Source organism: Berghia stephanieae, chromosome 7 (assembly GCF_034508935.2).
Source record: "Berghia stephanieae isolate SIO BIC M18660-M18661 chromosome 7, UCSD_Bste_1.3, whole genome shotgun sequence".
In the NCBI taxonomy this organism is placed as follows: Eukaryota; Metazoa; Mollusca; class Gastropoda; order Nudibranchia; family Aeolidiidae; genus Berghia; species Berghia stephanieae.
The window spans coordinates 28,610,591-28,623,920 of record NC_088366.1 but is presented as its reverse complement, the minus strand read 5'-3'; the positions used below and the strand labels follow the sequence as shown (position 1 = coordinate 28,623,920).

Genomic DNA, 13,330 nt, shown 5'->3' with positions numbered 1-13,330 from the left:
CGTCTCAAGCTCGTCTCACGTGTCAAGATCGTCTCAAGCTCACAACCCGCTTGATCGTTTTACGATCGAGTGATCGTTTTACTAACTCGCTCTTCCGGCATTGAGATCGAGCACTGACTCGTGGCTTGGCGCTCGGTCGTCGATCGAGTAAAAGCGATCAAATAACCCAACACTACTGACAGTAGTGCTGGGTCGAGTTTGAAACGATCAAATCGAGCGGGTTTTCGATCGAGTCCTCTAAAATCGAGTCGGTTTCGGGCGGGTTTCGAGTCAGTGACGTCATCGAGCAGTGATTCGTTTGAAAAAAAAAAACACGAGCAACTCGTTTGCCACAGGAAACTTCACATACCCTCCCTCTCTTATGTCTGTGGCTGGCTTGACTGCAGCTGGTTATGATGGGGGCTGCCAGATGGCCAAGTTCAAAATTGGTTACTAAGAAACGCTTTTCTATTATTATTCATTTAAAAGAAAAATCTTTTATTTAAAAAAAATGAAAAGATAAGTTTATCCAACTGTAGTCGATTGTTTTGTTAATCAAAACAAATGAGTTTTTCAAGGGAGTCAGAATGCTTGTGGTGTTGGGCTATTTGGGGTCTATTTGACTACTTGGGCAAGAAGAAATCTGGCTGTCTGGCAGCCTTGATTATGATCGTTCGTCGCATCACACACACATACACACACACACACACACACACACACACACACACGCCATCAAACAGTTGTTGATGGTGAAGGGTTGAGACCCCCCCCCCCCCCCCCTCCCACCACCATCATCCCGCTGTCACCTTAACATTTCATATTTATGTCGCGCCAAAAGTTGTCGGCCGCCCCCACCTCCCATAATTTGTCACTGGTCGTCATCGCCTCTTGTGTGTGCGGGAAAGGTCGTGCCTTTCATTTCATTATTTGAAAAATAAATGAACAAGAATGGTGTGTTTTTATTAGGTAGGTAGATAATAATAATATTTAGCAGGTTCCACACCCAGACACACACGGATTGCCCGGACACGATGATAACGATGCCGACGACAATGGATGACGATGATGATGATGATGATGATTATCGTGTTTCTGTTTAAAAAATGAAATACTTTAGCAGGTTCCACCCCCACCCCCCACACGGATAACCGGACCCGAAGATGATGATTGTGGTTTTGCTGGCTGTTACGGCTGTGATGAGGATGATGATAATGATGATGATGACGATGGCGCAGATGGTGATTATTTGTTCGGTCGCTCAGTGGTACGGTGTCTCTTGTCACAAATTCAAGCCTTGTCAATGGCCGGATGAGTGACAGTGATTGTTGAAAATTGTGATCCAGACGTTAAGTCCGTGTGTCAGGCACTTGACTCAGGTGTGAATGTATTCTTATCTTATAAGCAATGACGGGTATTGTAAAGAGCTTTAATACAAAAAGACTCCAAACAGCGATCGGTACCTACTGTACGAAATGGATGTATGGTCGATATGGCGTGCCGGAGGAATAAATTAAATAAAATATTGTGAAGTTCATTGAGCATGGTAAATCCTTGGAAATGCGCTTTGAACTAATACACCTGCTAGACAACTCCGATTCCAATATAAACGACTGATTAATATTCCCATATATAAACTATAGTTAGCTGAAAATCTTTCTTTGTCGGGACTCCAAAAGTATGGAACGAATTAGACAAAGAAATCAAAGGGTCTTTTAGGAGCACTGATTGATTTTAGATTGATTATTACATTGAAATGTGTTGATATTTATTTTATCCATTATTATTAGGGTGGTGGTGGTGGTGGTGATGATGATGATCCCGCTGATATGATGGTGATGATAAATAAATTAAACATAATTCCCTTTATTCATCCCATAGGGGAGATTCGTCTTTCGGGTCTATTCTAAGGGAAGACTGGAATAACCCAAGCGATAGCCGCAGTGCAGCGCCGCAAATTTAGTTAGGGCAAGGTGACTTGCTCAAGACCACTCAGCGGCGGGTGATCGAACTCGGTACCTTTCGGGTGCCAACCAAAGACCGTACCGCTGCCCCTGATGATGATGATGATGATGATGATGATGATGATGATGATGATGATGATGATGATGATGATGATGATGATGATGATGATGGGAACTAACAAAGAATACACAGGCATCTAAAATTGAAACATTCCATATTCAAAGCTAATGTTTTACTTTAAAAAATTGAGCTTTACAATATCCACTAAATGTGATCAAAGCGCTTTGTAAAGGGGTCCCCGGTCAACAGCAACATTTAATATGTAGGACGGGACATGCCGCCTGTTAGGCGATATTACAATTTTTCAGACAAAGACAACGCTGTTAACGGCCAGGTACTCATTTTACACCTGAGTACGGTGAGAGAATGTGAGTAAAGAGCCTTGTCCAAAGACTCAACTATGCACCGAGCGCGAGGCTCGAACCCAGGACTTTCCGATCCCAAAGCGGGTGTCATACCACTAGACCATTATAATGCACGAGAGCCATGGTCGACTAGAGTACTACCTATAGTTACGTCATGACTAGACCACATAGCCGCACTACTGTAGGAGTGTTCATTGATAGAGGGATGCGTGTGTGTCATAGAAATAGCCTTAGTGTGTGTGTGTGTGTGTATGTGTGTGTGTGTGTGTGTGTGTGTGTGATAGTCAAACTTTAGTAGGTTTAATGAAGTCTTGTCACACACGCGTGATACACCTATACGAATTTCCCTGCCACTGCCACCCAGACACACTAACATCTGACAAGGAGTGAGGGCTGTGGAAGAACCACAGACTACCGTGTGCAAACATTGGCGATTGGTATCGGATGGCAAACTGTGATCGTTTGAATTTGAAATGATTCGAAACACTCGTTACCCCTCCGCTCGCTCGAATCCTGATCGTCTCAAGCTCGTCTCACGTGTCAAGATCGTCTCAAGCTCACAACCCGCTTGATCGTTTTACGATCGAGTGATCGTTTTACTAACTCGCTCTTCCGGCATTGAGATCGAGCACTGACTCGTGGCTTGGCGCTCGGTCGTCGATCGAGTAAAAGCGATCAAATAACCCAACACTAGCTGACAGTTGACAGATTTCAGATTTCCTTTCTCTCATTTCTGCCTTCCGCTTTTGGCTTTTGAATGTAATTTTGGCGCCTAAGTCATTCATCTTGACAATCAATTTGTTTATCAAGTTTGGCTTTTCTCCATTTTATATTTATTAGTTGCTCCTTCTGGAAAGTCCAGATACTGAAAGAGTTTAGAATGCCCAAGAAAACGAAAACTGATAAACCATTCAAAAGAGACGGAGAGTTTAGCGGAGGGTCAAGTCCTATCCATGAAGGTAAGAGTTCAAGTTCAATATTCAATGAAACAGTCGATTTTGAGTTTGTCAAGAGTTGAAACTAGGGAATAAGAAGGTAACGATTAAACACACACACACACACAACCCAACCCCTCCCCTCCCCTCCCACTCATAATTATTTATAATAGAGTTGTATGAGATCAACTGTCATTCATTCTGTTGGATCAGGTATTGGTATCAACCTCATAGCTCTTGTAAAAATTAAGTTGAAATGGTATGAGTATGATTAGGAGTACCTATGAGAGAGAGAGAGAGAGGCATGGGGTCATGGAGGTGGATTATTGTTGTTGACAATGTTGTTTGAGAGCTTATTGAGATTTGGCGTAATATAAACGTTAGACGTCTAGATAGCTATTATTATTATTATTCTATTAGGGAGGCCTTCCGAAAGCTCCTACATCCCCAGTATTCTTGTTTTTTTATAATGTTCTATCTAGTAGGGGGTTTGGGAGGGGGAAAACTGAAAAAAAAGTCTCCCCCTCCCAAACCCCCTACTAAGAACAAGAATACTGGGGATGTAGGAGCTTTCGAAATGCTTCCTGAAGAAAAGAGTCAGACAATAGAATCAATAAGACAAAGTCAATGAGTGGACTGGAATGGAATTGAACTTCCTGTGCAATGGGAAACAAAAAAAAAAAAAAAAAGACTCCAAACACTTGAGTTTTTGCACAGTACAATATCCACTAAATGTTCTCAAAGCACATTACTAAGGATCCCAAGCCATCAGCAACACTTAAATTATAGGACAAAACTAGACATCAGTAAGCCACCATTACAATTCTTTTTCGACTGAGACAACCCTGACACCAGCCTGTTTACACCGGAGTCAGATGAGGGGCTGTGAGTAAAGAGACTTTACCAAGGACTCAACTTTGCACCAATTAGAACTTAAACTAGGAACCTATAGGTCCTGGAGATGACTTCTTAAACAAGCCGACAAAGCAGTACGAAAAAACTGCATGTAAAGGAGGGAGATGGTTTCAAAATTCAACAACAGTGAGTCGACAAGATTATGGTATTGGATGAGGTTGAGAATGACAACACATTTCTCGTTTTTTGGGGAAGCATGGCTCAGTTGTATAGTGTTTGCTTCATACCCAAAGGTACTGAGATCGACTACCTGCTGTGCTGTGTCGATGACATCTGGGTTATTCCAGTCTTCCCTTGGAATAGACCCTAAGTAAGGCACATTTCCCCTAGGGGATGAATAAAGGGAATGTTTTTATTTTAAAAATTTATTATTGTTGATTTTTTAAAAAAATGACAGATGATTATGATGAACCGCTTCTCGTTGGAAAGAAACGACCTGCTGAAGATGGAAATGAAAAAGTTGATTTTAGGTAAGGAATATAAATATACTCGACCAGTCAAGAATATACTCGAACAGTCAAGTAATTTAGATGGAGTTGAAGTGATTGATTATTTGCTTTTTAAGGATTATGAGGCGCTTGTGACACATTTAGATCATATTAGTGATTGTAAACTGGAAGAAAATGATATAATTTTTAAAAATTGGGATTTAAATTTAAAAGCAGCCAAAACAGTAAGACAAAGGAAATTAGTTCAAATAGGGAACAGATGTAGATTCAAAGAGCACTCTATCAGTATCAGTGTACTTAGTTTGAGATCACCTGAAAGTCTCATCCAGTACCAGATCCCACACGGAGGTTTACACTCAAATGCTTACAAATCTTTATGACTGTATTCAAAGATAGCAAAGATAATAGTACATAACTTAGAACATATTTATTACCCAAATTTTTTACATTTTTTATAATTCCGTATTCTCATCTTTTAAATGTTGTTGATACTAATATGATAGAGTGATTTTTTTTTTCATGATATATATCGCATGCTATGTATATTGTGCACCCAGAGCTATATTGTATGGGTCAGACTATATAAATAAATTACATTACTATTATTATTATTATTATTATTATTATTATTATTATTATTATTATTATTATTATTATTATTATTATTATTATAACAGAGATGATTTAGAAAGAAAAAGATATCATCTCCGAAAACTGTAACAATATATTTGACTGTTTCATTCCCAGCCAAAGGCTCTGGTCAGGACTAGGACAAAACCAAAAATCCTTGACAAAGATAGAAAGGAATTTGAAAATAGATATAAGAGGATAGAAGGCACAGCAAGTGACCATTATGGGAGGACAAAAGATTCCACCCAAGAACAAAAGTGAGAGTAGAAAACTTGTCAAGATGATCTTTGAAAAAGACAACTCTAAGCGTAATTTAAATTACAATTTAATCAAATTTTTACGGTTTGTAACATTTATCTGAGTGAGCTGATGGCACAGTGGTTAGCCACCCCCACTTGTTGGATTAGAAAATCATGGCTTTAAATCATTATGGAGATGCAAAGACTTTTTATTGGGACCTAGAGTTTGTATGTCCCTATAATCCTTTTACCACACAAACTTGAAATTTAAAATGTAGGATTTCCAAAAATGTGTTGATTATAAGTTTAAAATACCCCAACAAAATTTAAAAAAAAAAAAAAAAAAAAAACCAAACAAAACAAGCAGTTTGCAGGCTTTGGTAAAAAATTTTGAGCTGAAACTTGAAATTTTAAAAACAGAAATCAGTCTTTGAAAAATGTAACCACATTCATTTAGCTAAATCAGCAGTAATAATTGGATTCACTGTAAGAGCTGGTTTGTTTGGTACTTGTTTGTGGAGTTTCTGGCCTGGCATCCAACTGCAGAGGATAAATAAAATTCACTTTGTTCACTCTCAAAACAAAATGTGTCTTTAGAGTCTCTTACAATGGTGTCAGCAATCGAAGATCAGGTGTCAGCTGCAGTAAAGTGCTGCAAATTGAGCTATAGAGAGTGACTTGCTCAAGGCTACACAGTGCAGCAAGGAATTGAATCTGTAACCTCTGGGTAGGAAGCAAAGACAATACTGCTGAACCATGCTGCCCCCTAACTGTGGATCATAGTGGCATTAATTTTGACATGTTGAATTTAGTAATATAATATATTTATAAGCTGTGACCTTTATTTACGATATTGTTCATATCTATACTAACGCAATGCTTTCCAAGGTTCCTACCCCAAAAGGTGTCTTTTAAAAAAAAAAAAAATTTTATATATAGATAATTTTTCTCTTGTTCATCTTCTGCTTTGTGCGACAATGTGTTATATTGAGCCTCTTTCAGATAATTATGTGCACTTCTGCTATTTCCCAATTTGTCTCTTAAATTAATCTCAATACTGTCATGGTTTCAATATTGACCATTTAAAATATTTAAACCTTTATGTGTTTCTTTTTTCTTGTATGTATTTATTTTTTGTCATTTATACTTTTTATGAAACTTGATATTAAAAAAAAAATTAAAACTTATATTTTAATTTTTATTGTAGCTCAGAGATGCATAAAATGTTGGAAGGTTTTGGAGGTGAGTGCTTGTCTTGTAGATATAAATAATTTGCTTGCATGGTTTGAAATAATTTTTTAAACAATCAGATGTCAGTATGAGCTGAAACGTATTTGATACAAGTGAAAGGGAAGATTGAGGGTTAATGAAACTTCAAAGATATGAACAACCAAGAAAAGAAGAAAAAATCTCCTATCATCTGCACTAAACATTTTTTGATAACACTGTTAACATTAACCATGTTTTTGTGTCTGTGGACAACATTGTTACTATTTTTAAAAATATCTATTTATGGATCAGATTTCGGGACATTGATTAAGGCAGTAATAATGGATCATGCATGACTAATAAGAGTAAGTTACGGAAATGAAACCATTTGGTTGGTTTCATGAAGTACGAGATAAAATTGTACAAAGAATAAATGGGTCATAAATCCATTAACATAACAGTAGACTAATATCGAATGAAAACATGATTATTCCTCGATCTTATATAGACAGTTGTCTTTATGATTTTTTCTCTTAAAACATTCAGCGAATAGAACACCCTACTTACTGGTATCAAGCTTGTGAGCAAAATTGAGACTTTCAAAGATGCACCGCAGACTATCAATTCAGGAAAGAACCATAACTTTTCACTTACTTTTCTTTTTGTTGAATGTACACCAACAGTAATAGATTGATTGAGTATAGGACTTGTTATAACTTGTTATCACAATGCAGTTCCAGAAAAATTGTAAACTGTTCATATTTCCCATGTGTGTAATATAATGTGTTGATCTCAATGATTTGTCATGATTTTGACACAACAAAAGGGCAAGTGGCTGAACCTCTTTCTATCAGTTGGTCAGGACGAAAAAATGGAATAGATTAGGCAGTGATCAGGTTTAAAAACACATTGCATTGGTTGATAGTCTGTTTAGTTATAATTCAGGGCAACACAGGCAATTGCTGTTTATAAACTATAAATTTTAACAGGTATATATGATATGGGTGATAGCTGTTTTTCTGTCCAGATGAAGTAAATCGCTCATGCAAAGATGTGAACTTTAAAAAATGGTTTTAAAAGTATGAAATAAATATTGATATTTATTTATTAATTCACGATGCTTAATATGCTTCATTTATTTGCTCAGCATTACCCTCAATTCATGCTCATTGTGGTACACTCAGCATTTTATATACGGAATCAAGTTATTTCCATTTCATACAGTACAGTCTGGTTTGTCAGGTATCCTATTTGTACTTGCACTCTTATTCATCACTGCCTATGGTGAGGTACTTCTGCATCTGTGTAAAGTGACTATATTAGTCGATTCTTAGAATGCTCTGTTAAAAAGTGTAGAATAAAAAGATAATTCATTTCTCCAAACTTTGAAGTGTAAAAAAATTACCCCCCCCCCCCCCCCGAAAAAAAAAAAACAACTAAAAAACCTCAATCATAACATATATGTCTTTCAGGACGTCTTTTTGTTGCAATTATTATTGGTTTGAATTTAAAAATTTTGATAATTGCTTTTTTGCTAACCAATTCTTCAGTATCTTATTATGTTTTTAGAAAGCTGAGATCACTGCATCATTTGTGCATAGGTTGAATTTCAAACATTATTCATTTTATTATCAGATTAAAATTAATGAAAATTTACCATATGAGAATGGAAATGAAATAATTTTTTTTTTCTTTTTGACAGCTGACATTGCTAAAACCCATGAATTCAAAAGAAAAAGACTGGAGCAGCTTACACAGACTTCAATGAAATCAAATAACAAGAAAATAGAGGAAATCTGGAAAATGCAACAGCAAGCAAGGTATTTAAATTTTTAAAATTTTGATTTGTAGCTTTATTTCATTTCTGAACTCTTTCACATTGATTAATGGCTCTCCCAGACTTTTTTTTAAAACTATAAAAAAGCCATAAATACAGATTTTGTCAAAAATGAGTCATTCATACTGCCATACTGAATACAAAAGAATCATCTTACAATTACACTCCAGTATTGATAATGTATGTTATTTCTCCAGTTGGAACAGTATAATGAGATTAGTTACATTGGGGGGGGGGGAGGGGTTGGCATGATGTTTAATGCTATAATATCGTGTCTGGCCTGGTATGGGATTAGTGCTCCCACCACTTCACACACTTCTGGTCTCTCAATTCTCCCCTAACCGATGTAGCTACGAGGCACATGACCAAACTCCAAGACCAAACACTAAACACTCATCAGGTTAGTCTCTATAGCACCCAAAGCTTATATTGCATGAGATGTTAGCGCAATATGAATGTACTCTATTATTATTAAAGCTTATTACACTTAATCTAGAATCAAGGTGGCTTACTTTACATTCTTATTAAAGTATAGGATTTAAGTTCTTTGCTTTTGTTTGTTTCACAGAATAAAATTACAGGAAGAATATGGCAAGCAAATTCATTCAGTTTTTCAGCAGTGGGAGACGGACATTGAAAAAACGAGAGAGGAAGAGGAAAAATTAAACGTAAGTTGCTGGTGACATAATGAATATATTGTTTGAAGATATGTTTTTAATTGTCCAAGTTATAACTAGTTATAGCAGTGACAACAATAAGAGCATTAATGATGATGATGAAAATATAATCATTAAAAGCAATGTAATAATGATTTTTTAAAAATAATGATGGTGATGATGATGACGATGGCAGTGACAATCTTAATTAATAAATTATATTTACCTAATTATCAAGGTTTGTGTCATGCACTCCCATAAAGTGCCTTATTTATTTTTTCATTTATTATTATTCATTTATTTATCTCATTATTATTATTATTATTATTATTATTATTATCATCATCATCATCATCATCATCGCAATCATCGTCACCATTATTACCATCCGCAGCAGCATCACCACCACCATCATTATTATCATCATCATCATCATCATCAGCAGCAGCAGCAGCAGCAGAATCATCATCATCATTACCCCCGTAGTATCATGATCATTATCACCACCGTCGTCATCTTGATAATTATTTGTTTTGTTATTTATTCATGTTTGTTTCTCTGTTGTGAAGTATTATTTGTTTCTACTTGATTGAAGACTTGTTCATATTGTGTAATACTTTCAGGAATAATGCATAAAATGTTTTATTTCAGGCTTTATTTAAACAGCAACAGAAGTTATTCCAGCAGGCCAGAATAGTTCAGAGTCAGAGATTGAAAGCTGTCCGACAATGCAGTGAACAGTTTTTGAAAGTGAGAAAATTATTTTTTGACACCATGGTAGTTTTGGAACAAAGATCATGCAATATTTGTTTTCAGCTCCTGTTACGATAGAGTGGTAATTTTGCCAGCGGGTAAATTTCCCATTACTCTCCACCCTAGAAAGAGAACAAAATAAATGATATATCATTTCACACCAAGCTTTGGAATAATTCATATTCAAAGGACAACATTTGGGTGGATGGGTTTCTTCAATTTGCAGGAAACTAATAAAAATCTAAAATAATTATGACACGACTAAATGAAATCGGAGACTTTTCCATTGCGTGCTATAGAAACCTTAAGCAGACATCATTTGCAAACACCTCAGTCTTTTGATTACTCTCTAAAGGAGTACACCCTTTCAAAAGTATATCCACATGCAATTTGTAGATTTGCAAGCTTGTAGTATAAACATTAAGAGTGTATAACATAAGGTCGATAACATAAAACCTTGGGCATTTTGCTGCTGACATCTATTTCTAATTTATTTCTTGAGCATGTCCCATTTGCCCTCTTTTTAACTGAGCACATATTTACCAACGGATGTTGCAAGTTTGTTTTTTAAAAATCTGCCATCTTTTTTACTGTCCTCGCAAAACTGACACTCAGAGCCTTGGAAATGCGAATGATCTACATCTAAAATATTTTGGCAATCCTAACCTCTTCATTTTACGGGACAATGAAAAGTGGTGTGAGAATTAGAAAACCCTTCAGCACAAACAACAGGCAAAACTTAAAGCAGTCAACAACATTTTCTTTGTTTCAGGGTCTTGATGATTTGGAGAATAACCACAAGAGTCAACAGTCAGCAATCCAGTCAGAACTCAAATCAGAAATGTTGCTTTTGCAGAAAAAAATTCTCATGATTACAGTAAGTGATAGTATTAATAATTCTGAGTGAAATGGTTGTGTGTAATTTCTCTTTTGTATGGAGAAGTAAGGGAAATTATCGGGAAAGAATCACAAAATTATACTTCTCATTTATTAGTTGCTTCCCTTAGTATGAATAACGGATATTATTATTTTCTATTTAATAAACATCGCTTAGGTATTGATTTCAGATAAAGATTACATCTCTTATTTATTTTCAATACAGGAGTGTTCATGTAAAGACAGCACTTCTGATAATTAGATTTTTAATGGTGGTTTCAGATATTGATACCCGACTTACAAATCAATAGTTTTTCATTAGCCAGATTTTCAGCCGTTTAATTTTATAAACTCTGTTTCTCGGCACATTAAATTGTAATTATGTCTGTAATTACATAACAGACAATTTGGGATAAACCGAAATGTGATTATCAAAAGATCTCAAAATAAATTCAACATCTTCTTTGGACAGTGTACCTATATCTCTAATAGTGTCAGAGAGCATTGGAAATTTGCATGATGATCAATTTTCATTCTTGAGTATGAACAATTCATCTATATTTTTAAAAAAAGAAAGAGCAAGTCTGTGTGTGTGTGTGGACTTCAGGGAAACCAGACTATTATCTGCTATGAAAATTAGCCAGTTCGTTAACATTTTTATCCTGATGCAAGACGTCAAGATTTTTTTGATTTTGGTTGATTTTCCAACGGCCATATAAAAATTTTATTTGATTCTTAAGATTTATGACGCCATTTTGAATAGGAACCGAGGAAGTGAAACAAATTTTACTCAGTCACAATACAAACATACATCCTTCAGAGTTTTGATGTGTTGAAATTTCACACTGATTACAAATATATATATATATATATATATATATATATATATATATATCCAACAACTAATCACTCTGTCCTCTCTTTCCTTCTATCGTATAAAATCAGTGGAGTGCACTTCACTCCACTCTTTGATATTGATTTAGAACCGAGGGTTAAGTGATTAGATATCATTAAAAGATAGAAATCAGACTATAAACGTTTAAGGTTACACATAATTTTGTGCATTGGTTGGTTTCATCTGGAGGACAGATGTTAAACAGAGGTTTAATTTTACCTAAATGCATAACATCAGTATGGACCTGTTCTCTTTTATTTCTTTCATGTATACCAGCATTCCTTTCTCTATCTCTCTCTATGTTTTCCAAGTTGCTTTCTGTCTTTGTCTTGGAATGGGATTGCTTGGTTTTGTCCTAGCCCTGGCTTGAGTCCTTGACTCTTGTAAATCATCTCTCTGTTATGTATTGTATATGTTGTTTTGAATAATAATGTACGCATTTGAGTGTGCTCCTCTTAGTGAGACCCTGTGCTTGTGTCTGGATGAAACTTTTAGGTGACTCAAACTAAGTACAATGACAGTATGCTCTTGGAATCTACATCTGTTCCCTATTTGTACCATTCTCCTTTGTCAAACTTTTTGTTGGCTGCTTGAATTGTAAATAGACTATCCCATTTTTTTCCTTTTCACTGCACTGAAATGACCTTAATGTGATACAGCGCCGTAAAACCCTTCAAAACAAACAAAATTCTCTCTCTCTCTCTCTCTCTCTCTCTCTCTCTCTCTCTCTCTCTCTCTCTCCTTCTCTCTCTCTCTCTCTCTCTCTCTTTCTCTCTCTTCTCTCTCTCTCTCTCTCTCTCTCTCTCCCTCCTCTCTCTCTCTCTCTCTCTCTCTCTCTCTCTCTCTCTCTCTCTCTCTCTCTCTCTCTCTCTCTCTCTTCTCTCTCTCTCTCTCTCTCTCTCTCTCTCTCTCTCTCTCTCTCTCTCTCTCTCATACACGATCGATTCAAGTTTTAGTTGTTTAGGTTTTCTTATTAATTCTGTAATTAAATCCTATTTTCTCCTTCCATTTCCTCCACAGCAACAACAAGATATGGTCAACGTGAAAAAGTCACTGCAATCCATGTTTTTCTAAAAATTATCTTTCCATTAATGTTTCTTTTAACATGAACCCAGGTATATTTTGGGATTTTCATTTAATTTAATAAAGTTTTTTAGCTATCATTGTGATCATAAATTGTTGTTCACTTATTTAAGTAACTAATGCTGTGTTATGAGCAATTTACTAGACTTTAAAAATTGTATGAAGCAACGAACAGAATACTAAAAAAGAACATACCATTACACAAAACCACATTGGAAGGACAATCTCGCTGAACTTGCTGGATTGTAGCATGCTCTCTGCCGGGAGAAGCAAAAAAGTCTGCTGGAATCCTATGCTCATGGAGGGTAACTAATTCATACCCTCATCAAGTATTAATTCCTGCCTTGCTTCCCAAATCATCGATACCGCTTGTTTGGGAGCATGACTCAATTCTGATTTGTTTTTACTGTTAAAAATATATTTTTTGATTTGTTTTAAAATGTTTTTTTTTTCTCTCTTTGATTTATAAGGGGAAAGAATGACAATA

At 35.8% G+C, this 13,330-nt stretch overlaps 1 protein-coding gene across 1 annotated transcript; it reads left to right on the top strand.

Moving 5' to 3' along the window:
- The first annotated feature begins 3,049 nt into the window (after positions 1 to 3,049).
- LOC144976999 (synaptonemal complex protein 3-like) lies at positions 3,050 to 12,929 on the top strand. Its single transcript, XM_078921671.1, has 8 exons — positions 3,050 to 3,325; positions 4,614 to 4,686; positions 6,742 to 6,776; positions 8,446 to 8,563; positions 9,149 to 9,248; positions 9,888 to 9,986; positions 10,762 to 10,866; positions 12,781 to 12,929. The coding sequence occupies exons 1-8, from the start codon at positions 3,247 to 3,249 to the stop codon at positions 12,832 to 12,834; spliced, it is 663 nt and encodes a 220-aa protein (XP_078777797.1). The 5' UTR covers positions 3,050 to 3,246; the 3' UTR covers positions 12,835 to 12,929.
- The last annotated feature ends 401 nt before the right edge of the window (positions 12,930 to 13,330 follow it).